We start from the raw sequence: 25,873 nt of genomic DNA, 5'->3' as shown, positions 1-25,873 counted from the left end.
AAGGATAATATTGAAAAAAAATATAATTAATACCTCATGATTTTTTTTTCATTATAAAGAAAACATGCCTCCTTAATTAGTACCAAGTGCTTCATTTTTTTTCCCCTCAAACGTGATGACAAATTTTATTATTAAAGATCAATTTTCAGTAGTGCCATTAACCTTTTCATTAATGGACAAAGTCACAAAACTTGAGTGCATGTTTGAAATCTCTTTAATATGCAGGGATTAAAGCCATAAGGAACTTTTCTCCAGCTACTCGTGTCTTTTGGAGTCCTGAATCTGTTGAAGCTGGTCAGAAGATTGCTGCCCTTGTCCAAGCTTACTCTCCTAAATGAACTCCATGATGATCGGCCTCTTTTTATGTTTATTTTTGTTTTTAGGCCCATGATATGTGAATTAAAAGAACTGGTTATCTTCTTTAGGACTTATGTTGTCCTACTTCAATAGTCAACTAATATTTTCTCATCTTCTATTTTCTGGCTCCACTTTTGTAATTATCCATGCTGTTTCTTTTATATTATGTGGACGATTCCGATTCTCTTATGGTGGGAATATTTAGTGTTGATATGAAGAAGTTGTGGCAGTGTTTCACTTTTCTCTTTCTTCTACTATATTGTGCTTTTTAGTCTTTTATTTACTCCCATGTCCAGCATATAATTATCCCAAACATTGCAAAGCAACGCTTCAATTGCTCCTTTTTCACCTTAATTTTCAGTCTTCAAGTTTCATATTTTTCCTGTGTCATTAATTTCATTTTTCATCTAAATTTTAATGACCACTTTAATTGTGTGCCTTAATATACAATATGAAGTTAATGAAATGCCTTACGTATAATATTTTGCGTCATACTCATTTACTTCTAGAAGTCTTTATATGATTATATTAGGCAAATGCATTTAGTATACTTTTATATGCTTTTAAAATAAATATTTTATCAAAATATTTAATTAAACAAGATAGTCTTTTCAAATTTTGACGTAGACCTTTTGTTCATCTTACTGATAAACTTTTTCTTCACATTTTGAGAGAATTTTTACATTAAATAATTATCACATTTTTAATTGGTAAGGGTCACTAAAATCTTTTATTTTTTGTTATACCCACTGACGGTTATAATTATTGACAAGGGCCACCAAGATGTCTTTTTTTTTTAATGTTTTTCTAACTATTTCTAAACTATCAATTCTTTTGTTTGGATTGATATACAAGATAAAGCGAATCAAACAATTTTATTATTTGGCAATTTTGTATTCCATTCTTTTTAGGACTGTTTAATGCCTGTCATTTTCGTCAAAGGCCACCAAGGTGTTTTATTTTAAATTTTTTTTTTCTTGCTTTTTGTTTAGCTGAATACTTATGGAGTTTTTAATTTTTCATTTTACATTTATGGAGTCTCGATTTCAATGATTCAATTTAATTGTCTTCATTTTTGTTCAGATGAATAGTTATTTCATTTAATGAAGTTGTCTATCTGTCAGTAAAATTAATTTTCCCATATCACCACTGTTTGGGATACTCATTGCTACGCGCTGCTTCTTCTTGCCTATTTTCTGATCACCACTGTCATTAGTAGACATTCTTTCTAATCACATTAATAACATTGGAAAAGCATTTGTCATTGCCGTCTAACTCTTGTACGTTAACCAAAGCAAGGTCAACATCTGATTAATTGATCAGCATAATGATTTTTGTTCTCTACACTTCACTGTCATTCTCCCGTCTCATATGCCTCGGTTTTATTTTCATTTCCCATTATAACCTTCTCTTCAGCTGACCCAGACAATTAATTTCACTCGAATTTTTGTCGGATTCATTTTATCTTTCTCTCACCTCTCTATATATATTTCTCATATCGTCTAATATATCTGCTCATCACATCCATTCATCGTTATATCATCATTTCATTTTAAATGCTAAATGGCTAATCCTGGTTACTCATTTCTTGATGCCATACGTCCCGGTATTGATGGCTGGAGAATTTGCGTGCGTGTGGCTCGTGTCTTTGTCCATAGCTACCCATACGCAGGTCATTTCTGGCATGGTTTCTTCAGGAGACTTCGCTCCCTAGATTTTGTCCTTATTGACCACAAGGTTTATGTTAAAGTCTCTTCATTTTTCATTATGTTCACTATTCATTTGAGCTTTCTTTCCAGTATCATCACTTGCAGGAACCTTTTTTATGTTGTTTCATATCTCAGGGGAATCGCATGCGCGCTGTCATCAGTCAAGAACGCCTTGTGGAACGTTTCCTCAACTTGATAACTGAGGGCAACTGTTATCTCATTACTAACTTTGATGTTGCATATTGGGGAGATGAGGTGCACCATCAGTACCAAATTCGTTTTCATTCCAGGACCACTATTGAGGAATGTCGTACTGCACTTCCAAATTACTGCTTCAAGTTTGTTAACATTGGATACTTGAAGCGAAGCTTTACACTTGAGAGACAATGCTTCGGTTGTCCTTTATTATCAATGCATTTTGCTTCTATTCGCAGTATCAGTTTTTTTCCTCAACCTTTCATTTATGCAATTTATCAGCCCCTTACATTATCTTTTCATCATTTCCTGCACGCGTACACCTTAATCTTATTATTGATCTTTATATTTTACAATAGATGTGTATGGAAAGCTGATTCAAATTCATCCTTTAGAATTGGTTTGGAAGGCTGCAGACTTAACTTACCAGCTTATCCTAACCGTGCAAAATCCACAGTAACCTGACTTCTTTTACTTTTATATCATTTATTGCTTAAGCATTGTTTCTTGTCTAACTTTAAGATGCTATATCTAGGCTTGAGCAAATTAAGTGCTACTTGTATGGAGAGAGTGCCATGGTTGCAGCTCACGAGTTCAAGTATCACCTCAACAAGGATCCACTAATAGTTATTATCCTCTTTGCTCTTGAAACTGTTCATGGAAGTGAGTGTATCATCAATTTGACATTTTGCCTAGCCTTCACTTCCTGTGTTGCTTATCTGCTTGTCATATGTGTCAGCTGAAATTGTATTGACAAGCTTTTCAACTGCTACGAGAGTTATCTTTGACCCTCACATGGAAGAATTTTCTGAGTACAAGATGGCCATGACAACTAATACTCTAGCATCTGCATGAAGAACTATGTACAACAGACACTGAATGAATGTCTTTTGTTTTCTTTTTGGGCATTGGCTTCATCCACAGATCACTTTTGGACTTTTTGATATGTAGCTCAATAGTATAGACTATAGAGCTCTTTGTCAAAATCTACTTTACCTTGTCTGTTGTACCTATTTGTGGATTTCTACCAAATGATGTTAATATAATTAATGACAGCTTATTCCTCTATGGTCTTCATTGTATTGTATACTCTTTGGATGTTTGATTTCTTTCTGGCATTTTATTCTTAGTCACCACTTCCTTGTGGAATATAATGTTAAGGTCCTAGAATTTATATTTCATCATTTAATTGAATATTAAGTGTATACCTTACAAAAAATCTTTAACATGACAGCTTTGACATAAACACTTGTCATTATTTCAGCCAATATGAATGTATACAGCAAAGACCCTCTACAAAGATCTTCTTTCTTTCGTCCTTTTCTTATTTTGTACTTCAGTTGCACCCAAAACTTTAAGGCCTCCTTCAACTTGCATTAATAATATTAATTTCCATTACAAATATTTATTTTCTCTTCTAATTCCTTCCAGTATCCTTTTGTTGCAACTTTGAAAGGAATGTAATTAAATGCTTCCTATTTAAAAACATTAATGTTTACTGCATCTAAAATGTCACTTGCACATTATACATTATTTCTGCAATTTCACTCCTAAAAATGGATATCAGTCCTCTTCATTTTCGTCAGATTTCCATCTTAACCATTTGTATTTTTAATTCTTCCTCAACTTAACAATCAATTTATAGTTATTTCATCATGATGCTCCTTTGGATGTCAAGTTATTGAACATCATGACAACTAAATTTAATAACACCATATTTGAACTGAATTATGTATACACCTAGATATGACAGCACACGTAACTTCTCAGCATACTGTTTTCTACACAAACTATAAGTAAATGATATTTATTCTCAATACCTGTGCTTTTTTTAGTGTCTTATTTTACTTTATTTGCCCATCATTTCTTTTTTTAAACAAATCTTTTTTAAATAAATTAGATTGTGCCATTATACTTCAACTATACTTCTCACTTTCCAACTAACTAAAGTTCTTTTTGTGTTTGCAATTTTATTTGTTTCTGTTTCAAACCAACTAAACAGTCCATTTTGAATTTATCATCCCATCCTTAGTCACAAATATATTCCACTCCATAATCAATCCTCTCTTCTCAGCCTTATCAACTATCACTTCACCTCCACCTCTGCACAACCAGTCTCATCATTCCTACTGACATTGCTTCATAATTTAGCCGCCTATAAGTCTCTATTATGTTTACCTTGTAAGCTTCTTTCAGAGGTCCTGCTAAGCAAGACGGCTAAACTTCACTTCTTCTCAGTACACAATCCACTGTAATGCCTTTTTCAATCAGTAACTTATTTCTTCAGTAGCAGAGGGCACATTCTCAAATGTCTGAATCATTGCATTAGTTCTTGGAATTACACCAAATCAACTTTTATTTCTAATTACTACACCAAGCTACTAAATTTTATATTCTTTTAAAAACAAATTACTCTTCTGAAGTCTTGAATCCCAGTATTTTTGTCTTCTCCAAATGTGCAGCATGTTCATCCTCTTTCATGTCCACATGTACAATAGCTTTCATTAATGAATTCAAAATTATCTGTGCTTTCACATTTTTCATCCTTCCCGCCTACCCAATTTATGTTGTTACTCCTTTCCAATCAACTAAATCATGTAGCAGCGCCAACTTTTCAAACATGCTATCAAAACTTTCAGTTTTACCGCACATTTTTCACCTACTACAATCCACTACTGCCTCCTGACCTTCTCATTTGTTCTTCAGTTCTGCCTATATATATCAGCTCCTGATTCCTTATTTCTCTACCTCTCAAGAATCAATTTCTATCTTTACTTGTAATTGCTTTTTGTTCTGCTATATCCTTCTGTGATTCCTAAGTTTTATTTTATACACTTACTTTCCAAAGTCATTTCTTTCTTCCTCTCATGAAGAAATATTCATGCACCATTTTATGAAATTATTTATTCGCTAATTCAATTCTCTGATGCCTTCTTTTATGCAGTTTCAGTATAATTACCATGGCTACTGAGGACTATGAACTGGTCAAGACTATTGATGACACTAAAGAAGCTTCCTCCCTTATTGTTAGAGTGATTAGGAAGTGGTGCCAGCTCTATAAGAGTCCCCCTCATCATTTAGCATGTATTATGTTCGTTTTTATAGATGAAGAGGTAAGATTAAATGTTTTATCTTTCATGCTTTATTGTCCTATCTTTCTGAATTTAATATCTTCTCCATTCCTCATTCAAGTATCTATCATGAACAGGGCAATAAGATACATGCTGAAGTCACAAACAAACAACTTCATGAGCAGTATAAGCGAGAGCCATCTGAAGGAGACATCATTTACATTGAAAATTTCACAATTTCACCTAACACATGGCCTTATAGACCCACATCTCATCCATGGAGGCTGCAGTTCCATCCTAACACTTACATTAGACCTCATGATGCTGAGCTTCCACGCAATTCATTCAACTTTGTCTGTTTTACAAAACTTCACGAGGACATGAAAAAAAAAGAACTTAACACTGAAGTTCTTATTGGTTTGCTTCTTTTTACCTTTCAATATTATCGTTTTCATTTCATTGAAACAACTAAACTGCTATTTTCCTCCCTACAGATGTCATTGGCTTTTTGAAATCATTTGGTGATCTGATAGACTCAAGGACAGATAATGCAGCACAAAATCGTTTAAGCTATACTTTAGCAGATGAAGAGTAGACTATCACATATTTCTCTATACCTATATTTTGCTTTTAACCCTATTATGCATGTGCCTTAGTTTCTTTCTTTCATTAATATTTGTATCCAGGGATGTCACTGTTAACTGCTTATTATGGGGAGAGACTGCAACACAAACATATTGGGCCAAGCAGGATGACATGGACCCACCAATTATTGTATTGATGCAATTTGCTAGGATCAGTGTGAAAAATGGTTTTGCACGCCTTAACTTTCCTTACTCTCTTATTTATTTAGCTTCTCATCAGTTCTTTACTTTTATGATCTATACTTTTTAGTCCATCTATGAAATGTCTTCCAAGTGCTTCTGCTATTTCTTATCTTTGCTGTGCTATTTCTATATGATTCCTTTATTGATTAATATAAATTTTAACTAGGAATTTTGCAACTGTCAAACTCCTACACTGCTACTAGGATCACCTTTAACCCTGACATTCCAGAGGCAAAGGACCTACTTGAAAGGTGTAATGCCTTTCATTCTGCTGTTATTATTTCTAACTACAATATAATAATGCTCTCCATTCTAATAACAGCAACAACAAGAATAATAATTAATTGAATTGAAATGTTTCCATATTGTATAGGCTTCAACAGTCAACAAACACATCATCTCTTAGCTTTACACAAACAATTCAGTGTGAAACAAGTCAAAATTCTTCCCTTTCACTTCTACAATTTCCTGACAGATTCCCAATATCACATATTGCTCATATTGACGAGGTTATATTTCTTTTGCTACTAACTTTCCTACTATCTTGTACTTCCATCTTTATCAACTTCTTACTAATTCATAATATCTAGGAAAAGGAATTTCTGATTAAGGGAACCATCAAGAAACTACAAACAGGAAATGGTTGGACTTATGATGGTTGTGACATCTGCACCAGTAAACCAATGGAGCAAAACAATAAACAATTTTGCAATATCTGTAATCGGAGCATAACCAATATTAGCCCAAAGTATGGAAGAGCAACATTTCAACCTTTATATACTATTGCTGTAAACCGAACTTTCCTAACAACTCTTTTTCATTTAACAGATTTCGAATCCACTACACCATCTCTGATGCCTCTGGATATATATCAGTTGTCTTCTTTGATAGACATGCTGTGGAACTACTCTACACAACCGCTACTGTTCTAAAAAATGAATTGATAGAGGTTGATCTCATACACATTACAATCTTTGTCCTTTAATTTAGTGTTACTGGATTTCTTCCAACAGCTTTACTTTTTTCCACCATGTTAACTTTAAAGCAAGCAAAGTTGCATTCCTTTCCCAAGCAACTTAATTCTCTGGTTGGAAGAACTATGGTCTTGAAGGTCAAAGTAACAAAGTACAATATTCAGCACCGCATGACCAGTCTAAGTGTATCTCAGTACACAGAGAATGAGAACTTGCTTTCCAAGTTTACCTACACAATTGAACAGGTTTGATGCACCTAAATTTTTGAACTCTTTTTTACATGTGTTCATCTCATTTGCTGTTACTAACTTTTACACATTACTGTATTTTAACCAATTGTAATCCCCTAAAGATTCTGATGGTGACAAAGCTCTCAAACAAGAAGTTTGTTATAACACATTCATTTCTAATTGAACGAAATCCTCCTTTACAGGAAATGGCTCCTTCATTCATTGTAAATTCTGCTGATAACTTGCAACAGATTGCTTCTTCACAAGTTTCAGACACAATGTCATTCCAGACAACACCAACACAATCCACTACTTCTGCTGACCAAGATACAGCACATGAGCAAGGAGAAAATGATGACATGCCAATTGCACAGCTGTTCACTACTCCAACAACTAAGGGAAAGAAAAGACATGCTGTCAAGAAAGAAACTTTAAAAGATCACTGCCCAGGCATCTCAGATATGCCAACACCTTTTTTCTCCACAACCAAGCCACGCAAAACAATCAAGCAAGAGAAGATATATTAGACAAATTAGACACTACTTTCATGAAATATATTTTGTCTATGCCTCTAAATTTCAATTCAGTTGCTTAAGTTTCTCAATTGTACTGTTCTTTTTTTTTTAATCTAAGGCCTTAGGACTTAACTTTGTTTCTTTACGTTTTCCATCTGTAATATGCCTTCTTTTTTTTTCAGTTACTTTGAAGTTCAACAAGCAATGAAATTTCCTTCACTTTTACCACGACTGCTTCATCTCATTTCATTACATCCATTCTTAAATTTCTTATTCTTTTTATTTCCATTGTCCCTGTAATCATATTTTCTTAGCAAGTTAATCAAGTTAATCTGTTAACACCTGCATTAATATAGAAAAAAATCATATCCAACTATCAAACAAATTAATACCATTATTATATTGTCAAATTGCTATCGAAAATTGCCTAATCATATATGGATCAACAAAGAGACAAAACAATTATCAAATGCATTCTCTTAAAATAAATATCATCATTAAAAATGAGCAAGTAATTCCATCCTTGCATTAATAACTTGTCACATATTCACATAATATATTCACTTTTCCTAACAGCAAAAATTATGTCTGTTCTACTAACTTTCTGACAACATATTAACAATAAACTCAACAAGTCCATGCACAAATTTCAAAGAAAATAAACTATGAATAAAAGTGCACATTGTCCAATACTTCAACTATCACTGTGTCATCTGAACAGGTTATCTAAAATAATAACTTGCCTCAACTTCTTTTCCAAGTTTCAATAAAATCAAATATGTTTAGTCCTGTCATAGGTTTTCCCCCTATTTCTAATTCATTCTTTCTGTTTCTTACTATTTCCTAAATGTATTCAATGTTTGTAGCTATCGCCTAATATCCAGATTACACATTCATTTCCTACTGCTATTGTTCAACAGCATACAACTCCAGACCCCTTCAGACATTAAGAACAAGAAACTTCATGTGCATCATTCTTTGCTTCCCAGCTCAACTTCAACTTCAACCACACGAAAAAGGTCACTTCTTCTTAGATTTCTTCTTACCTATTGTTTTATGTTCCTTCACCACAGCATACTAAAACATCTTGGGGCTATATCTACTTCATAAAATTTAAAGCAACCTATTTTTGGAATCCAATGACAAGAAGAATTAACAGCAAAAGATTTCGACTCTTGGAAAATGACTATCAGTCAACCTTTGTGCAAGTAAGGGACGAATGCAATGCACTTCAAGACATAACCAACCATCAAGGTATGTTAAAAATTTTCAAAGCCTCTCCTTCTTCACAGCTTTCTGATAATTGATCTTGCACTTTAGGTAGAGCAATGTGTGAAGATCCAACAGTCAAAATCACTCCAGTTAAGAGTGTTAGATTTCGGAATTTAAAACAATCAGAAAATCATGTCAATTGCACCCCAGGTTAGAAATTAATTTCTCTTATAAATGTCCCAAAAAGTAAAGACTTCAATCACTTCAGTCATGTTCTTTGAAAAGTCATTTCATTTCTTTTACATTTTATGCACTACAGTAGCAAAGAAACAAAAAAAAACATACCTCCTCCAGATTCACTTCACCAAACAGTTTTCCACCAAATCATCTTCCAGACAGAGTGCATAACAGCATAGGGTCGTCCCATCAAATTACAACAGTTATTGATTCAAAAATTGGCACTTCATCTCCTCCATTAAAGTTTCAATTACCATTCCCCACAGGTATCTATCTTTCATGTCTAACTTCCATTAACTTATTACCATGCATTCAAATATATGTTCATATTAGTCTTTTATATTATTAGTCATACGAATATCCAACCAAAGTATGTCACCTTGTCTCTTTAGCAATTTCTCTCAACTTTGACAGATACATCCGCAGATCCATTTAACCATAATGACACAGAAAGTAAAAACAGTGATGATAATGAAGCCAACTCATCTCAAAAATCACAATTTGTCACAGGTGATATATCTACTTGCTTTTAGAATTCCTTACTACTCAAATCCTCTTTACCTCCCTTCCTCCTTCCTTTATCCGTTGAACATAATTTTTAAATGATTTTTCTCTAGGTTATATAGACGAAGGAGATCCTACATTTCAATGCTGCTACTGTGGGGCACTACTTTGGTTAAATGAAAGAGTTAAGAGAGTTGGATCAACAACAGAACCAGTTTTCTCTATGTGCTGCTCCCATGGCAAAATTAAACTGCCCCTCCTAAAGCCTCCACCTAAAGTTTTGAATGACCTTTTCTTCAACAAATCATGTCCAACCTCTAAGAATTTTCTTGCAAATATTCGAGCATACAATAACATGTTCTCCTTCACTTCAATGGGAGGAAAAATTCACCATGTAATCAATTCAGGAGGAGGACCATATGCATTTGTACTAAATGGGCAAAACTACCATACAATTGGAAGTTTGTTACCTATAGAGGGATCAAAACCAGTCTACTCACAACTATATATCTATGACACAGACAATGAAATCACCAACCGCATATCAGCTGTGAGGTAATGTTCCTTTTATGCTCACCGTTAGTTACATTTATTTTTTTTCCTCATACTACACAGCTTATTTCATTCATGTAATTGCAGTCGACATGAAAAATCATCCAGTATTAGTCCTGAAATTATTGCCATGATCAAAGACTGTCTTGATCAACATAACCCCTATGTGAAACAATACAGATTGGCATCTCAAATCTTACAAGAACAACAACAAACAAAATTGCGACTGCGCCTTATCAGAAATTGTTCAACTGAACAGCAAACTTATAATCTCCCGACCACATCAGAAGTTGCAGCACTGATTCTGGGTGATTTTGACAGTTCATATGACAAGAGAGACATTATTGTTGAAAAGACTTGTGGCACACTTCAAAGAATACATGAGCTGCATTACTGCTACCTTCCATTGCAATATCCATTGCTCTTTCCTTTTAGTCAAGGTGGTTACAATTCCAATGTCAAACACTGTCACAACTCATCAACCAATAGCTCAAAATATGTCAAGACAGTTACTATACGTGAATATCTTGCATATCGATTGATGAGCAGATCTCAAGAAGTTTCAGCAATACTCCATGCAAAACGACTCTGCCAACAATTTGTTGTTGATGGATTCACAATGATGGAATCACAAAGAATTGATTACATCAAAATGCATCAACAAGAACTTCAAGTTGACTTGTATCAAGGTTTATCTGATGCACTTTTTAGAGGAGAAAGAAATGCTTCAGCAACTGGAAAGAGAGTCATACTACCTTCTTCATTTACAGGTGGTGCAAGATATATGATCCAAAATTATCAAGATGCTATGGCAATTTGTCGTTGGGCAGGATACCCTGATATTTTCATAACTTTTACTTGCAATCCAGCTTGGCCTGAAATACAACGATTTTGTGCTAAAAATTCTTTACATCCATCAGATCGACCAGATATCCTTTGTAGAGTTTTCAAGATGAAACTTCAGTCATTGCTACAAGTTATAAAGCAGGAGAAAATTTTTGGAAGAATTAAAGCAGGTTAGAAATTCTTACTTCACAGTCACTGCCATTTCTACTTTTCATACTATTTTATTTAAAAAGTATATTTCAATAACTATTCTGTGTAAAATATTTATGCAGAAATTTATGCCATTGAATTTCAAAAGAGAGGATTGCCACATGCACACATCATTCTTTTCCTAGATCCAGCTGACAAGATCAAAGATGCTGAACATGTTGATGAGCTTATTTCTACAGAAATCCCAAACAAGAACACATCTCCTCTTCTTTATGATTTAGTTGCAAGTTACATGATCCATGGACCATGTGGTCACAGCAATCCAAGATCACCTTGTATGAAAGAAGGGAAGTGTAGCAAATATTTTCCAAAGAAATTTGTTGAAGAAACTATTCTTGATGATAACGGATATCCTACATACAGGAGAAGGAATGATGGAAGAACAGTTGAAAGAAAAGGAACCCCTCTTGATAGCCGCTATGTTGTTCCATATAATCCAAGACTCCTTGAACTTTTTACAGCTCATATAAATGTTGAGAAAACAAACCAGTCAACATCTATTAAATATCTCTTCAAATATATCAGCAAAGGAAATGATCGAGTCATTGCAGGAATATACAACAATGATCAATCAGCAAATCCTCATGGAATCTTTGATGAAATTAAACACTACTATGATTTTAGATATATTTCCTCATGTGAAGCTGCTTGGAGAATTTTTGCATTTGACATTCATCATCGATATCCATCTGTTGAAAGATTGAGCTTCCATTTGCCAAATCAGCAAACAGTATTGTACAAAGGAGGTCAAACTGTGAAGGAAGTCCTGAAAAAGCCAAGAATCAAAGAATCACAATTCTTAGCATGGATGGAATGCAACAAAACCAATGAAGATGCACGAGCTTTAACATATCTTGAATTCCCACATTACTATGTCTTTGACAAAAAAAAAGAAGATCTGGACAAAAAGAAAGCGTGGATTTGCAGTTGGACGGATGACTCATGCATCTCCTTCTTCAGGAGAATTCTACTATCTTAGAGTCCTCTTAACTAAGGTCAAAGGCCCAAGATCATATAAAGAGATCAGAACAATTGAAAATATTATCTATCCAACTTTCAAGTCTGCTTGTCATGCTATGGGATTATTAGAAGATGACATTGAATATATTGATGCAATCAAAGAAGCTGCAAACTGGGCATCAGGGCACTATTTGAGAAAATTCTTTGTCAGCATGCTTTTGTGCCATTGTCTCACTGATCCAAAGAATGTATGGGAAAGATCAGCTGAACTTCTATTTGATGACATCTACTACACACCACATAACAATCAAGAACTAACAGGTTTGATCTTCATTCAATCTTTCCTCAACAATTAATTTACTAACTATAATATACAACTGAATAGATTTCAAATGTTACTTCTTCTTTGACCATAAAATATCATCTACATGCAGATATTGTCTTTTCATATGCACAGAAGCAACAAGCTGCATTGTTTGAAATAAATCAATTATTACAAGCGAATGGAAAAAGCTTGATTGACTACCCTACCCTACCAAGGCTTGAAGCTCACAAGCACATTGATGTTACCAACCACCTTATCATGCACGAATTAAATGTCAACAGAGAAAATTTACAGCTCGAGAGTCAAAAGCTAATCTCCTCTTTAACTGAAGAACAGAAAACTATTTTTCATTCAATTATGTCTTCCATTGGCACTTCATCACAAGGATTCTTCTTTGTCTATGGTTATGGTGGGACTGGGAAAACATTCCTTTGGAATGCATTAATCACAACAATTCGTGCCAAAGGGCAAATTGTTTTAGCTGTTGCATCCAGTGCTATTGCAGCAACACTATTACCTTCAGGAAGAACAGCTCACTCTCGATTTGTGATTCCAATTGAGATTAATGAAACTCCACATGTAACATCAAGCACAGTTCACCACTTGCTAACCTTCTAAGAGAAACAACTTTGATTATATGGGATGAAGCACCAATGATCAAACGACATTGCATTGAAGCCTTTGATAGATCATTAAGAGACATTATGTTCATTGATGAACCATTTGGAGGTAAATGTGTTGTTATGGGAGGTGATTTTGACAAATATTACCAGTTATTCCAAAAGGAGCCAGAGCTGATATTGTGAATGCCTCTATTAACTCTTCATACTTGTGGAATAGTTGCACAATCTTCAAACTCACAAAAAACATGCGCCTTTCTACTGCTTTGACACTTGAAACAACTGCAGAAATTAATCAGTTTGCCAATTGGTTACTTGATGTTGGTGACGGAAACTTATCACTTCCTAATGATGGCATGGCAGAGATAGAAATTCCTCCTGAGTTGTTAATTACAAAATACTACAATCCCCTCGAAGCTATAGTCAATTCCACTTATCCAGATTTGCTCCAACACTTATCTGACTCCAAATACTTCAATGATAGGGCAATTTTAGCTCCTACAATAGAAACTGTGAATCAGTTGAATGATTATATGTGCTCATTATTGCCTGGTCAACCAGTCGACTACTTCAGTGCAGATTCAGTTCCAAAAATAGAACAGGATAATGACTCCATTGATGACTTATACACAACTGAATTTCTCAATACAATCAATTGCTCTGGCTTACCTCCACATAAACTCACTTTAAAGATTGGCACACCGGTTATGCTTCTACGAAATATAGATCAAGCGAGTGGATTATGCAATGGAACTCGGCTACGAATCACATTCCTTGGGAAGCATGTCTTGAAAGCAACAACACTCAATGGAACAAATGCCAATAATGAGGTGCTACTCCATCGGATGGACATGAATCCTTCAGAGACAAAATTACCATTTCTTATGCAGCGAAGGCAATTTCCAATCATACTGTCATTTGCTATGACAATAAATAAAAGCCAAGGACAGTCCTTACAACATGTTGGACTCTACCTACCAAAGCCAGTCTTCTCTCATGGTCAACTATATGTTGCACTCTCAAGGGTGAAATCTAGGAAAGGACTACATATTCTCATTCATGATTCAAATCAGCAACCAAGATCAAGCACTTTAAATGTTGTTTTTAAGGAGATATTCTGCAATTTAGATTCTAAATCCTTCTCTTGAGAAATAATCTACCTACCCTATCGAAGATTAGGTGACACTTCAGTTGCTTCTTCCTCAATTCGAATGAATATCATCACTTCTCAAAAACAATAACAAGCATGACAAGAAAACAAGTTTCTATTCTCTTCAATTTTATTTATCAAGTAATATTTTCCAATTGAGCCTTCAATTTCCTTATTCATTCTCCATTTGTTTTGAAATTTCTCAATCTTTTACTCTTCAAAGAAGATAATAAAAAAAGATAATCAATTTCATCTTTCAAAAAACATTTAATTTCCCTTCTAAAAATCAGCAAAACTTTTCCTTTAACAAAACATTACCTTTCTTCTAAATGGTTATGACATTACTTCAACAGCACAAGCAAAGCATAATTGATAGGACTGATGAATTAGCTTTTCTATTCTGACTAGATTTTCATGCTTCATTCATAGGGATGAGTCACTGTTTAGATACAATTAACATGTCTAAAAAATCTTTTCATGCTTAACATGTCTAAAAAATCTAATTCATTTGAACACCCCACAGCTATTTCCACTTCAATAAATCATCTTTCATACTTATACAACTGTTAACAACAAAAAATTGACCCTTCTTCAAATTAATTCTACAAATATTCATTTTCATTTCTTATAATTAATTGACTCTTCTTTTAATTATTAATTAGATATTATTTTTCCCACACATGATAGAAGAACCATTTATTAATGTCACAAAGTTCCTTTCTACTCCACATTAACTTCACTTCACCGAACAGGCCTTCAACTTTCATCCCTTCCATTTACTACATACATGACTATTTAGCGTGATGTCGACGCCATACACTCACAATATCACATTATGTTCCATCAAAAAACAACAGTGAAGGAGCATCAACTAAACCTCCCACAATGTGCATTTCGTTTCATACAAATTGCTGATCTAATAGGCTCGTGGGTTAATGACTCCATTGCCAAAGGTACTAAATGTTCCCACACCTAATATTACCAAATAATATTAGCTATCCATTAGATATAGTGTAATACGTTCTACTTACGACACAGATGTTTGCGCTGTGCTCAAGCGTATTAATCGACCCAAAGTGATCAAACTTAATGCCCTACATAATATTGAACTCACGTTCATCATTGAGGACAACCAGTTAAGAAGTCAAACTCAAGTTTTACAACTGTTAATTTCTCTCACAGTACAGACACAACTCATTAACATCGCAAAATTTTTTTCAAAAAACATTCAATCCACTACGTTCTTCAAGGAAAATGCACACTGACAACTTGAAATGAATACAATTCAACCAACAAAAAATCACCTCTCCCCTTGACCATCAACATCAATTCTTAACAATCAATGAAGAGCAAACTTCCAATTTCATTTGCAATATACTACAAACAGTGACAATATAACAATAATATTTTCTTCATATCAACACCACTATAAAAATACAATAACATCAAGAAATTAATTTACTATTCATTATCCAATCAAAGAGACAGAGATCTTTTAGACTTTAACAATTATACAATTTAAAGTTACAAATAACATAAATTATCCGTGCAACGCACGGGGCATAACATCTAGTTATGTCAATCTGATTATCAATTAATGAAAAGATGCAATCAAACTTGGATGGCCGGCATGATATTCCCCATTCTTCTTTGCTCCATTGCAGTGCGTCACACCACTTGGTTTCTCCTTTAATGAGCTTCAGATTTTGGCTTGACAGTTCCTTCTTAGAAAGGCTTTGGAGCTTTGGGCAATCATAAATTGCCATTTTTTCCAAGTTTAGACCTAAGTGATATCCATTGGAAATGGTGATCAACTCAGGAAGATGGAGAAGCATTATCTTGCTCAGTTTAGGGAGGAAAATCTGTCCTTTACATCTAAATGATCCATCACTTATCAAGGAGGTTACTTTGGGACAATCCTTGACGATAACCTCCTTCAAAAGTGAAAGATTTCCCAAAAAGTCCATGGTGAAGACAATTTTTAACTCAGGGCAATTTTGCAATACTAAAGACTTCAGCATACCAAAAAAGCTGCGAGGTGGCGTCGGCCCTTCCCATATGCTTCTTAAACTCCTCATGTGCGACACGTGTAAATATAGCAAGTGTGAGAAAGTATCATCACCACTATTTGATTGTCTTGCATCAACAACTGTTTGCATTTCTCTGCATTCTGCCAAAATAAATACACGCAACTGTTCTAAATTCATCATTTTAAATTCCGATAGATTCTGGATTGTCTTATGTCTCTCCAGAAATAAGGCCTTGCTGTGCCCAACTAGCCTTTTAATTTCATAAGGAACGCCATCACCATTCACAAACTTCAAGCTACAACCACTCTCTTTAAATTTTGCCTCACATGTGGATGGTGTGCTTGATATGATCCTTTGCATATGCCTACCAACAATAAATCTAAAATCAACCTCAAAGACACTGTCAGGTATGAACTTCAAAAGTTCTAGATGTGGGATATATAAGCTAAGAGTCAGCAAATGCCCTAATCCCAATATTTCTGGAAGAATGTCTCGTACATTCTCATACCACTGCTCATCATCAGGGTTTACATCAATACTTAAATGGTTCAGCCCCTTAAGTTTTGAGATTACCTCGGATGGAATAATTGTTGACTGTGTATATCGCTTGTTTTTCTTGCCACGATATTCATAGAAGCAAATGAACAAGCTTTGAAGATTCGTCAACTCTTGCATCTCTTTTGGCATATGGGTGATTTGAGTTCCATCAAGATCAAGCTTTTCAAGTTTCTTCAATTTCCCAATCTTTGGCGATAATTTCATGAAGCATTTACAACCTTTCATATATAGTGCAATGAGCTGCTCCAACTCAAACAGAGAATCTGGTAGTTCTCGTACGCTAGTGTAAGATAAGTCCAAGATACAAAGTAAGGGCATTTTAAAGAAAAACATATTTGGAATTCTTGTTAGATCAGCATTTCCCTGAAGCAATAAAACTTTGAGTTCAGGGCAGTTTGGTGACAAAGGCAGCTCAGACAGTTTATTGTTTGCAAGTTCCATATGTACAACACTATGCCAGAGCTCATCATTTGGCGGCTCAGTCAATCCCAACCCAGATTTTTTCATGAACCAAGGGGTCATGGTATTCAGTGAATGCAAAATAGCATGTATGTCTTCTGGCAACTTGACATACTTATCATTTAATTGATTGTTTAGTAAGATAAAGCGTTCTACAAGCTCTCTCAACTTATGCACAGCTTCTTGATCATCTGTTAACTGATGAGAAATCCAACAATGCATTAATTCATCAGAGAACTTCCCAGTTTTGATATCTGGGATGAATAAGCAACTCATTAGGCAATGCTTTAGCATTTGATTCATATCATTCCAGATGAAGTTTATGAATGTAGTTACCATAACTTTGCTTACCCCCTGAATGCATATACCAGGGTTAAGGAAACGCAACTTGTGGAGTGCAAGTTTCCAAAGCTTGACATCTTCCTCGTTCTTCAACGACTTTGCCACAAGGACAGTGGCCAAAAAATCCCACCACATTCTTGAACTATACGCATTGCAATTTTCTGGATGACACTGGATGAAAAAACCAGCTTTTTGCCTACATTTTGACAAAAGACTTTCCATGGCAACAAATGATCCTTTGTTCTGATTGTCAGATCCATTGCACTTGTTTTTCATCATTTGCCTGCTTTTGAAATTCAGTTGTGACCAACACCATGACTGGCATACATGTGTCTGCAGGCAAACTCACTTTTCGCAGATCTATAGTCTTCTGACCATCCCCATCCAACAAAATCACTACATATTTTTCGTAGATCATACTTGGGAGAATAGTCTCCCTGGACTTTAGAAGCTGAAGCTGTTGACATATATGTGGTCCAACAAGGACCTCTACTTTTGTCCTTGGCTTTTATATAATGACACATCAATCCACAAGATTCCATGGATGACTTCATTAAAACGAGGCATTTTCTCCATATCCTTTAGAGCTACTTTCATTTTTCTGAAAACTTCTCTTCGTTCAGGATTATTTCTGGTACAAAACATGACACGGTGAATGTTGAGAGCATGATCTTCCCCAGAAAGTAGGATTTGAACCAATTGATTTATAGCAAGATCAGCAGCTAAATTGAGAATGGCATCTGGTATCTTATTATGATCAAACATGGAACTACCTCCTGCTTCTGTCTCAATCTCCATCATCATTTCTATCGGCACAAGTCCTTCCAAATAATGAAGCGGGTCCTCCTGGATTAGACTGTATTTTTCTGCTACTGAATCATGAGCATTTGAAAGTCGATGAATCCAAGTCTTAAGTTTGCTATCATGCACTGTTCTCGTAGGATAACTCAACCAGAGGCTGACAACATCTCTTATTCTGTCTAGCCTCAACAGTTTTTTCTTCTGCTCCCTCATGAAATTTGAAAGCTTTCTGGGCAATGGAGGCGATTTGATGATGCCGTAGGACATCTCATCTAAATCCATCTGATCATGAAATCTAACCTCCATAGGACCTCAAAAATGAAGTGTTGTGTTTTCCTGCGAAATGATTCCATTAATTAGAACTCCCAAGGAATATTTTTGAAGAACAAACCTAATCTTTTGTCAACTTCCTTACCGCATAGAATATCTTATAAGAACAAGGACCAAATAATTTTTCAAGCCTCTTTTAATTTTCAGGTTCCCACCTTTATCTCACCAAAATTAAGGAGAGGTAGTTAAGTTATTAATTTTGTGTGAAAAAATAAACTCTCACTTTCACCTATATTTAAATGAAAAAATTTTAAATTTATATTACATTCACTCTTAATAATTTTAAATAAGGATAATATTGAAAAAAAATATAATTAATACCTCATGATTTTTTTTTCATTATAAAGAAAACATGCCTCCTTAATTAGTACCAAGTGCTTCATTTTTTTTTCCCCTCAAACGTGATGACAAATTTTATTATTAAAGATCAATTTTCAGTAGTGCCATTAACCTTTTCATTAATGGACAAAGTCACAAAACTTGAGTGCATGTTTGAAATCTCTTTATTGTCAAGGATGAAAAGTAAGATCTAAACACTTGTTTTTTTTTTTTTTTGGGGGGGGGGGCAACTGAACTGATTGAGAAAATACAAAGAGAGGGGGGCAACTCAAATATAAATGACAACTATTTTTGTGAATTATAGATATATATTTCTTTTATTCTTTATTAGAAATCATAAATGAAGCATGTTGAAAGTGAAAAAACATAAGAGAAATATGGATGAAGACAAAGTCAAACAACTGAACCAGGCAGCAGGAAGCAATAAGATGAGGTGTATGTTGGCTCTTGAGTCGATGAAGCCCAAGCCTCCGCCAGCTGAGTGGAGATCTAGAGATCAGAGGAGTCGCCCTCTACAGTCAACTCAAGCACTTGCATGTTGCAGCCATCTAATTCTAAATTCCACTGCTTGCTCAATAATTGAACCGCTCAACATGAGTTATAAGTGGAAACTTCCATGTAACTTCGCTTTTTTAGAAAAAAAAAAAATCATTTCTTACGTACGTGGACACTGGATAGAGATGTGCCATTACTCATTAATTCTTAGAAAAATCATTATAAAATCCCATATAAACATTCTAACTACCTAAAGGTTCTGTCAATTATTAAAAATAACTCTTTTTATTCTTATTAAGAGTAAAGGTGAAACATTGTTAAATTTCAAAATAAAATTAATAAAATTTAAAATTTTCTTTACTTCTAATAAAACATGATTTATAAATAACAGTAATTTATGTGGGATTCTATAGTAATTCTCTCTTAATATTATTTGCTAGAGGACTTGCTCTACGTCATCCCAATCCCATTATCCTAAGTTCGAAGGTCCAAACCGGTGTTTTCGTTGTATTTTACCTTTCGTGTGATACGGCAGCGTTTCATTGTTAGGCTGACTTCCTTCTTGTTTCGCGCGTTGACCCAAAATTATGCTTCTGTCTTTTCTTGATCCACTCGAGCTTGTGAATTGTGATCACTCAGAAGCACTCTATCTATCTCAAACTGGTGGATTTCATCTTTTCATCTCTGGTCCAAACCAGGTATAATTACTCTTTACTTTTTCTTTTCCTTATAAGATTTTAATTAAAGCATTTCCTATATTTTCTTTGTTGGCCCTCTTCTATTTTTATTTATGAGCTTGATTTCTACTAAGATGAACAACTCTGAAACTCCCCAACTCAGACTCTTGTCCTCCACCAGCTGGAAATATAATCACTAGAATACTTGCGTTGAAATTGTAATATTCTCTCTGTCTTACATATTCCAATATGATTCGTTTCCTTATAACCCCGAAATGTCTGTTTTATTGAATGGATTCCCATATCACATTCGTTGATAGTATTTGTGAAGCTCGTAGATTGATTATATTTTTTATGCAAGAAAAAAATAGTTATATAAATTTAGAAGTAACTGTTCGGTATCGTACTATACTACGTGTGTATTCGCGGTTGAGGCACACATACATATTCCATACATGTATGTGCGTGTACAAACACATCGCAGTGAAATGAAATGAATATGTAACATGTTTGATCTTGTGGAGAATTCTATGTACCACACATATCTTCGTTAACATCTTCTGTTGAATCACTAATCATTCTAGGAATTTGAAGTTTCACCATGAATGGGATCAGAAACACTGTCTCTGCTGTTGGAGAGATAGCAGGAGAGCTGGTCAAGCAGGTTGGATGGCAGGTTTCAACAGATGCAGTGACAGACACTCTTCGGGCTTTCACTAATTTGGAAGAGAAATATGAAGACTTAAAGCAAGAAAGGCTGTTGCTGCGTTCCCTCAGAAATGACATAGAGAGGGAAGTTCAGAGATGTAGAGAGAAAGATACCACAAGTTCTTACAGCTTATGGATCACTGAGGCATCAGAGGTTGATGAAGAAGTGAATGATTTGGTGGCCAAATATGAAGCAGAAATGCAAACTTCAAACCGATTTTGGCTTAGACCAAGTCTGTCTTCAGAGATGGAAAAAATGATTGTTGCAATTAAGCAACTAGTTAAAAAGAAAAGTTCTATGGTTTTTCAAGTTGACAAGCCTCCAGAGAGTATCTTAAAGATGTTAAATGCTCCTCGTATTGCAGGTTATCCTACCCTACAAGGTGCACTGGAAAAAGTTTTGGAATTGGTTAAAAATAGTAAAATAAAAGCCATTGGAGTTTATGGATTGAAAGGGGTGGGGAAAACAGCAATAATGCAGAATTTGAACAATCATGAAGAGGTTGCCAAGTTGTTTGATATTGTCATTTTTGTGAGAGTCTCGGATGATGAGACTCATCTTGAACTCCAACAAAAAATTGCAAGGCGATTGAAGGTGGACACCAAAGGGATCAATGACCCTGAAGATATTGCTAGAAAAATCCATGAAGATCTGAAGAATAAGAAGTATTTGTTGATTTTTGATGGAGTAGTGGATTCTATTGATCTGAGTCAGCTAGGAATTCCAAACAATGACAATCATAGTAAGGTTGTGATGACTGCTCAACATCAACAGGTTTGTACCTTGAATGAAGCAGACAGGTTGATCAAGGTTGAGCCATTATCTCGTGATGAGGCATGGAAGATGTTTCGAGATACTGTTGGTCCTATAATTGACCGGCCAGACATACCAGAGATTGCTCAACGTGTATGTGACAAGTGTTCTTGCCTTCCACTACTAATACATAAGATAGCACGTTCTTTCAAATTGAAAGGGAGTGCTTCAAGTTGGAGGGCAGGGCTGGAAGATCTTGAAGAACGATGGCCAGATTATGAAAATGAGGGTGTGAATGAGTTGTACTCATTCTTGACATTCTGCTATGATGAGTTGAAAGACGAAAAGAAACAGAAATGCTTTCTGTATGCTTCATTGTACCCTGCGGGTAGCAAGGTTTACAGCGATTATTTGGTGGAGTGCTTGGCAGCTCAGGACTTCCTTGGTGATGTCAATGGTACAAGAAAATACCAAAAGGCACGTGACCGTGGTTATGCAGTACTAGAGCACCTCACTAATGTCTCATTACTAGAAAAAGGAAAACAAATGATATATGTCAGCATGAATGATTGTATGAAACAACTTGCTTCATACATATCTTCTAAGTATCCCGAGTGTAATTCTTATGTCCAGTCTAGGGAGGAACTTGGGGAACCTGCAACATCAAAATCTTGGAAAAATGCTAGGTGGGTATCTTTGATTGACAGCAATTTGCAGGCTTTACCAATAGACCAAGATTGTAGTAAGCTTGAGACATTATTGTTGCAGAAGAATCTGGAGTTATCTACAATTCCTAGAACATTTTTCAAGAAGCATATGAGAAATCTGCTGGTGTTAGATTTATATGGTACCGGACTTAAAAGTCTGCCATCATCTGTATCTAAGCTGACTGGTCTTCGAGGACTATATCTTAATGATTGTGAGCATCTGACATTGTTGAATTGTGGATTAAGATATCTTGAACGGCTTGAAGGTCCTTGACATTCGAGGAACCAAAGTGGCCTTCTTATCATCTGATATTGGATACTTGACCAATTTAAGGTGCTTGCGAATCCCATACATTAAAATTGTAGATCAAAGTGAAGATGACAGATTACAGCTGTCAATGCTGATTATGGTGCACTCTCAAGGCTTCAAAAATTAGATAGAATTGATAATTGAAGTGGTTTCATACCAGAATGGTGTAATGATGCCGCTAATGTGATGCAGCAGCAGCAGTTAGCTTCTCTGGAAAATCTAACCAACCTTAGGTTCAGTTTTCCCACTTCAAAAATATCTTGAAAATCTTCTAACAAGGAGATCTGGTGAGCAATTCAGTTCATTCCGATTCTTTGTCGGATGTCAAAACTCTAAGCGTCCTTCGATTCTTGAATCTTTTGAGTACAGAATTCCCAAATATTTAAGATATAACAACGGCGGACGCGAGGATACTCCTGCAATTAGTGTTTATACTTCCTCATACTGATGCATTAGAATTGATCAACTGTAACCACATCAGAGATCTGTCAAACCTTGGGACAGAAAGCTTGAAGCGGATCCGTGGTATTCTTGATTGAGAAATGCAATGAGATTCATACCCTTTTACCAGGAATTGTGAATGGCGCAAGAGATGTAAGCATCCTGCCAAATCTTGAGCAACTGCACCTGATAAATTTGCCCATGTTGAATTGTGTTTTGGAGGTCCCTTGCATCAGGAATCCCTTTCCAAACTAAGGGCTTAACATTGAAAGATTGCTCATCTTTGAAACACATTTTGGCGTTGGAGCTATTCAACATTTTCCGAACTTCATATCCTAGAAGTTCAAAACTGTTCGGATTTTGAAGAACTTATTGTGGCGGCTGATTTTGGCAGTGTGGTGCTTCCCAAATTAGAGGTGTTAGTGCTGGCTAATTTGCCAAGATTCAGATCTGTGTGCATAGCTCAGACACTGCCGTGTCTTCACTGGAGGTTCTTAAAATTTATAAATGCTTCAAAATTGAGATCATTGCCTTTTAGCAAGGAAAAGGCAGCCAACCTAAGATATATCAAAGGTGAACAAGAATGGTGGGATGAACTGCAGTGGACAGACAAAGAGCATTTTCAATATGCATTTGCAGCTTCAAGTGAGCATTAGTCATTTTTCTTTGTTGTACTTATTGATGTGTGAATTGAAAGACTAGTTGTGCCTTTCTTCGGACTTGTGTATTCCTAGTGAGTTTGGTGCTGTGTAATCTGTGTTTTATTACTTTACCCATTACGGTTGTAATTTGTTTTGTATTACTTTACTGTTTAAAATGTTTTGATGAAAAGAGCTTTGAAAATATCAGTTGATGTTCTACTCTTTCAATTCAGTTTAACCTCACGACCAAATTATATCTATTCTGATTTTGTCGTTTCAAGAATTAAAATTCAATCAAGTGAGAGATATGCAGTAAAAAAATTATATATATATTGTCATTTTAATTGTATTATATCATAAATATTTTTTACCCTGGGCTTTAACATGTACATGGTAATAGTAATTTTCTTTTAACATGTCTTTTTATTATTATTATTTTTTTTTTTAAGCAATCCATCTATCCACACTGGTTTCTAATAAAATGCAATTTGACCAGTTTCCTTATTATAACATCCGTTTCCTAGGAACTGCACGTAGCTCGTGGGAGGTGATTTGAATCCCACAAGTTATTTTAAAAAAATATATGAAGCGTACACAATTTTTTTTAACAACAATTTCACAGGGATTCCAAAAAAAAATTAAAAATTTATAATGTAAATAAGGGATAATCTCTACTAGGGCCCTCAGAAAACAAATTAATGACATGCAAAGCTCAAAAATTCTGAATACTTCTGCAGGCCAAGGGTTCAAATTGCAATTAAGTTTGTTAGTCCAATTATTAAAATGCCCTTATCTTTTATTTTATTTTTTCTAAAAAAGTTTTCTATTGCCGGCCGTGGAGCCACTGCTTGACAATGGTCAACAACTGGTTAAATGTGCCAAGGGTGAATTTGAACTCTTGACCCTTTAATTTCCAAAATAAAAAAAAAACCATTGAACTAACAAGCATTTTGATAGATGTAATGCAAAATTTTATATATATATATATATATATATTGTAACTTTCATTTTCAAATACCTTTACACATTGTTGCATATTCTAGATATCTTGTTGTGTATATCTCAATAATCACTTGTGTATATTCAAACATCACTTGTTCATATATAAAAAAAGTTGTTAATTTTCTAAAACCCAATTTATTCTATTTTCACAATTTATTCCTTTACTGTTAATAAGTTATTAATATTATGCTAAAAAAAACAATATGTTATAAATTTATTATTCATTATTTTCACAAGCTTTTATTAATCATGAAAATCTTGTTGTCTATATCAAAACAATCATTTGTACATATTTGAACATCACTTGTTCATACATGAAAAAATTGTCAATTTTTTAAAACCCAATTTATTCTATTTTTTGTCACATCTTGAACTTTTAAGTGTAACCGACTGGAATACAAGAAAACTCATATTTCATAAGCCTAAACCCATAAAATATCTAACATAATAATTACCCAATCTCATCGTATAATTGTCATTTGTATTAAATAACTATTAGTATTAACAAAATATTTAAACTTGTTGTAAAAATTTTGACAAAGTCTTCCCTGTAAGTTAGACTACTCGAAATCTCTACAACCTGTCAAAAGAATATCCAAGCAGCATTTGAAATTCTACTCCGATATAGTATGTATATATATACATATAATCTATAACATTTTAAATAAGGATTCTACCTATAGGATTCACGGAGCAACTCTAGAGCAAAAACAAAATACTTAAATATTTACATTAATTCACAATGTCAATGGAGCAACAGAAAATATTCTTGTCTTAAGAAGTCC

At 34.6% G+C, this 25,873-nt stretch overlaps 5 protein-coding genes across 5 annotated transcripts; 4 read left to right on the top strand and 1 right to left on the bottom strand.

Annotated features, from left to right (window-relative positions):
- The first annotated feature begins 5,221 nt into the window (after nt 1–5,221).
- On the top strand, nt 5,222–7,890 carry LOC129285553 (uncharacterized). The gene is made up of 10 exons (XM_054921289.1): nt 5,222–5,374; nt 5,470–5,749; nt 5,827–5,923; nt 6,019–6,143; nt 6,326–6,410; nt 6,533–6,668; nt 6,750–6,876; nt 6,988–7,084; nt 7,150–7,378; nt 7,567–7,890. The coding sequence occupies exons 1-10, from the start codon at nt 5,222–5,224 to the stop codon at nt 7,888–7,890; spliced, it is 1,653 nt and encodes a 550-aa protein (XP_054777264.1).
- A 1,127-nt stretch (nt 7,891–9,017) lies between these two features.
- LOC129285552 (uncharacterized) lies at nt 9,018–12,418 on the top strand. The gene is made up of 6 exons (XM_054921288.1): nt 9,018–9,132; nt 9,199–9,300; nt 9,742–9,837; nt 9,945–10,386; nt 10,471–11,399; nt 11,502–12,418. Exons 1-6 carry the CDS (start codon nt 9,018–9,020, stop codon nt 12,416–12,418), a joined length of 2,601 nt encoding a protein of 866 aa, XP_054777263.1.
- A 1,174-nt stretch (nt 12,419–13,592) lies between these two features.
- Nucleotides 13,593–14,492, top strand: LOC129285551 (uncharacterized). The gene has a single exon (XM_054921287.1). It carries the CDS (start codon nt 13,593–13,595, stop codon nt 14,490–14,492), a length of 900 nt encoding a protein of 299 aa, XP_054777262.1.
- Nucleotides 14,493–15,521: 1,029 nt separating this feature from the next.
- LOC129285550 (disease resistance protein RPS2-like) lies at nt 15,522–18,162 on the bottom strand. The gene is made up of 3 exons (XM_054921285.1): nt 16,518–18,162; nt 16,112–16,277; nt 15,522–15,588 (listed from the first exon to the last, which is right to left on the bottom strand). The coding sequence occupies exons 1-3, from the start codon at nt 18,160–18,162 to the stop codon at nt 15,522–15,524; spliced, it is 1,878 nt and encodes a 625-aa protein (XP_054777260.1).
- Nucleotides 18,163–20,434: 2,272 nt separating this feature from the next.
- Nucleotides 20,435–23,068, top strand: LOC129285159 (disease resistance protein UNI-like). Its single transcript, XM_054920730.1, has 2 exons — nt 20,435–20,546; nt 21,110–23,068. Exon 2 carries the CDS (start codon nt 21,127–21,129, stop codon nt 22,966–22,968), a length of 1,842 nt encoding a protein of 613 aa, XP_054776705.1. The 5' UTR covers nt 20,435–20,546; nt 21,110–21,126; the 3' UTR covers nt 22,969–23,068.
- The last annotated feature ends 2,805 nt before the right edge of the window (nt 23,069–25,873 follow it).

Source organism: Prosopis cineraria, unplaced genomic scaffold, assembly GCF_029017545.1.
Source record: "Prosopis cineraria cultivar Desert tree isolate PC_DT_omini unplaced genomic scaffold, ASM2901754v1 PC11, whole genome shotgun sequence".
Lineage (NCBI taxonomy): Eukaryota > Viridiplantae > Streptophyta > Magnoliopsida > Fabales > Fabaceae > Prosopis > Prosopis cineraria.
This window is presented reverse-complemented; position numbering and strand designations above follow the sequence as displayed.

Bases quoted from the DNA above. Each gene is read 5' to 3' on its own strand.
- LOC129285553 (XM_054921289.1), top strand. From the start codon at position 5,222: ATGGCTACTGAGGACTATGAACTGGTCAAGACTATTGATGACACTAAA. The intron at 5,375-5,469 runs GTAAGATTAAAT...TATCATGAACAG, and splicing joins TCGTTTTTATAGATGAAGAG to GGCAATAAGATACATGCTGA. The intron at 6,144-6,325 runs GTTTTGCACGCC...AATTTTAACTAG, and splicing joins TAGGATCAGTGTGAAAAATG to GAATTTTGCAACTGTCAAAC.
- LOC129285159 (XM_054920730.1), top strand. From the start codon at position 21,127: ATGAATGGGATCAGAAACACTGTCTCTGCTGTTGGAGAGATAGCAGGA.
- LOC129285552 (XM_054921288.1), top strand. From the start codon at position 9,018: ATGACAAGAAGAATTAACAGCAAAAGATTTCGACTCTTGGAAAATGAC. The intron at 9,133-9,198 runs GTATGTTAAAAA...CTTGCACTTTAG, and splicing joins AGACATAACCAACCATCAAG to GTAGAGCAATGTGTGAAGAT. The intron at 9,301-9,741 runs GTTAGAAATTAA...CAACTTTGACAG, and splicing joins TCATGTCAATTGCACCCCAG to ATACATCCGCAGATCCATTT.
- LOC129285551 (XM_054921287.1), top strand. From the start codon at position 13,593: ATGCGCCTTTCTACTGCTTTGACACTTGAAACAACTGCAGAAATTAAT.
- LOC129285550 (XM_054921285.1), bottom strand. From the start codon at position 18,162: ATGATGAAAAACAAGTGCAATGGATCTGACAATCAGAACAAAGGATCA. The intron at 16,278-16,517 runs GTATGCTGAAGT...GATATCACTTAG, and splicing joins GCCACCTCGCAGCTTTTTTG to GTCTAAACTTGGAAAAAATG. The intron at 15,589-16,111 runs GTTTGATTGCAT...AATATTATGTAG, and splicing joins ATATCATGCCGGCCATCCAA to GGCATTAAGTTTGATCACTT.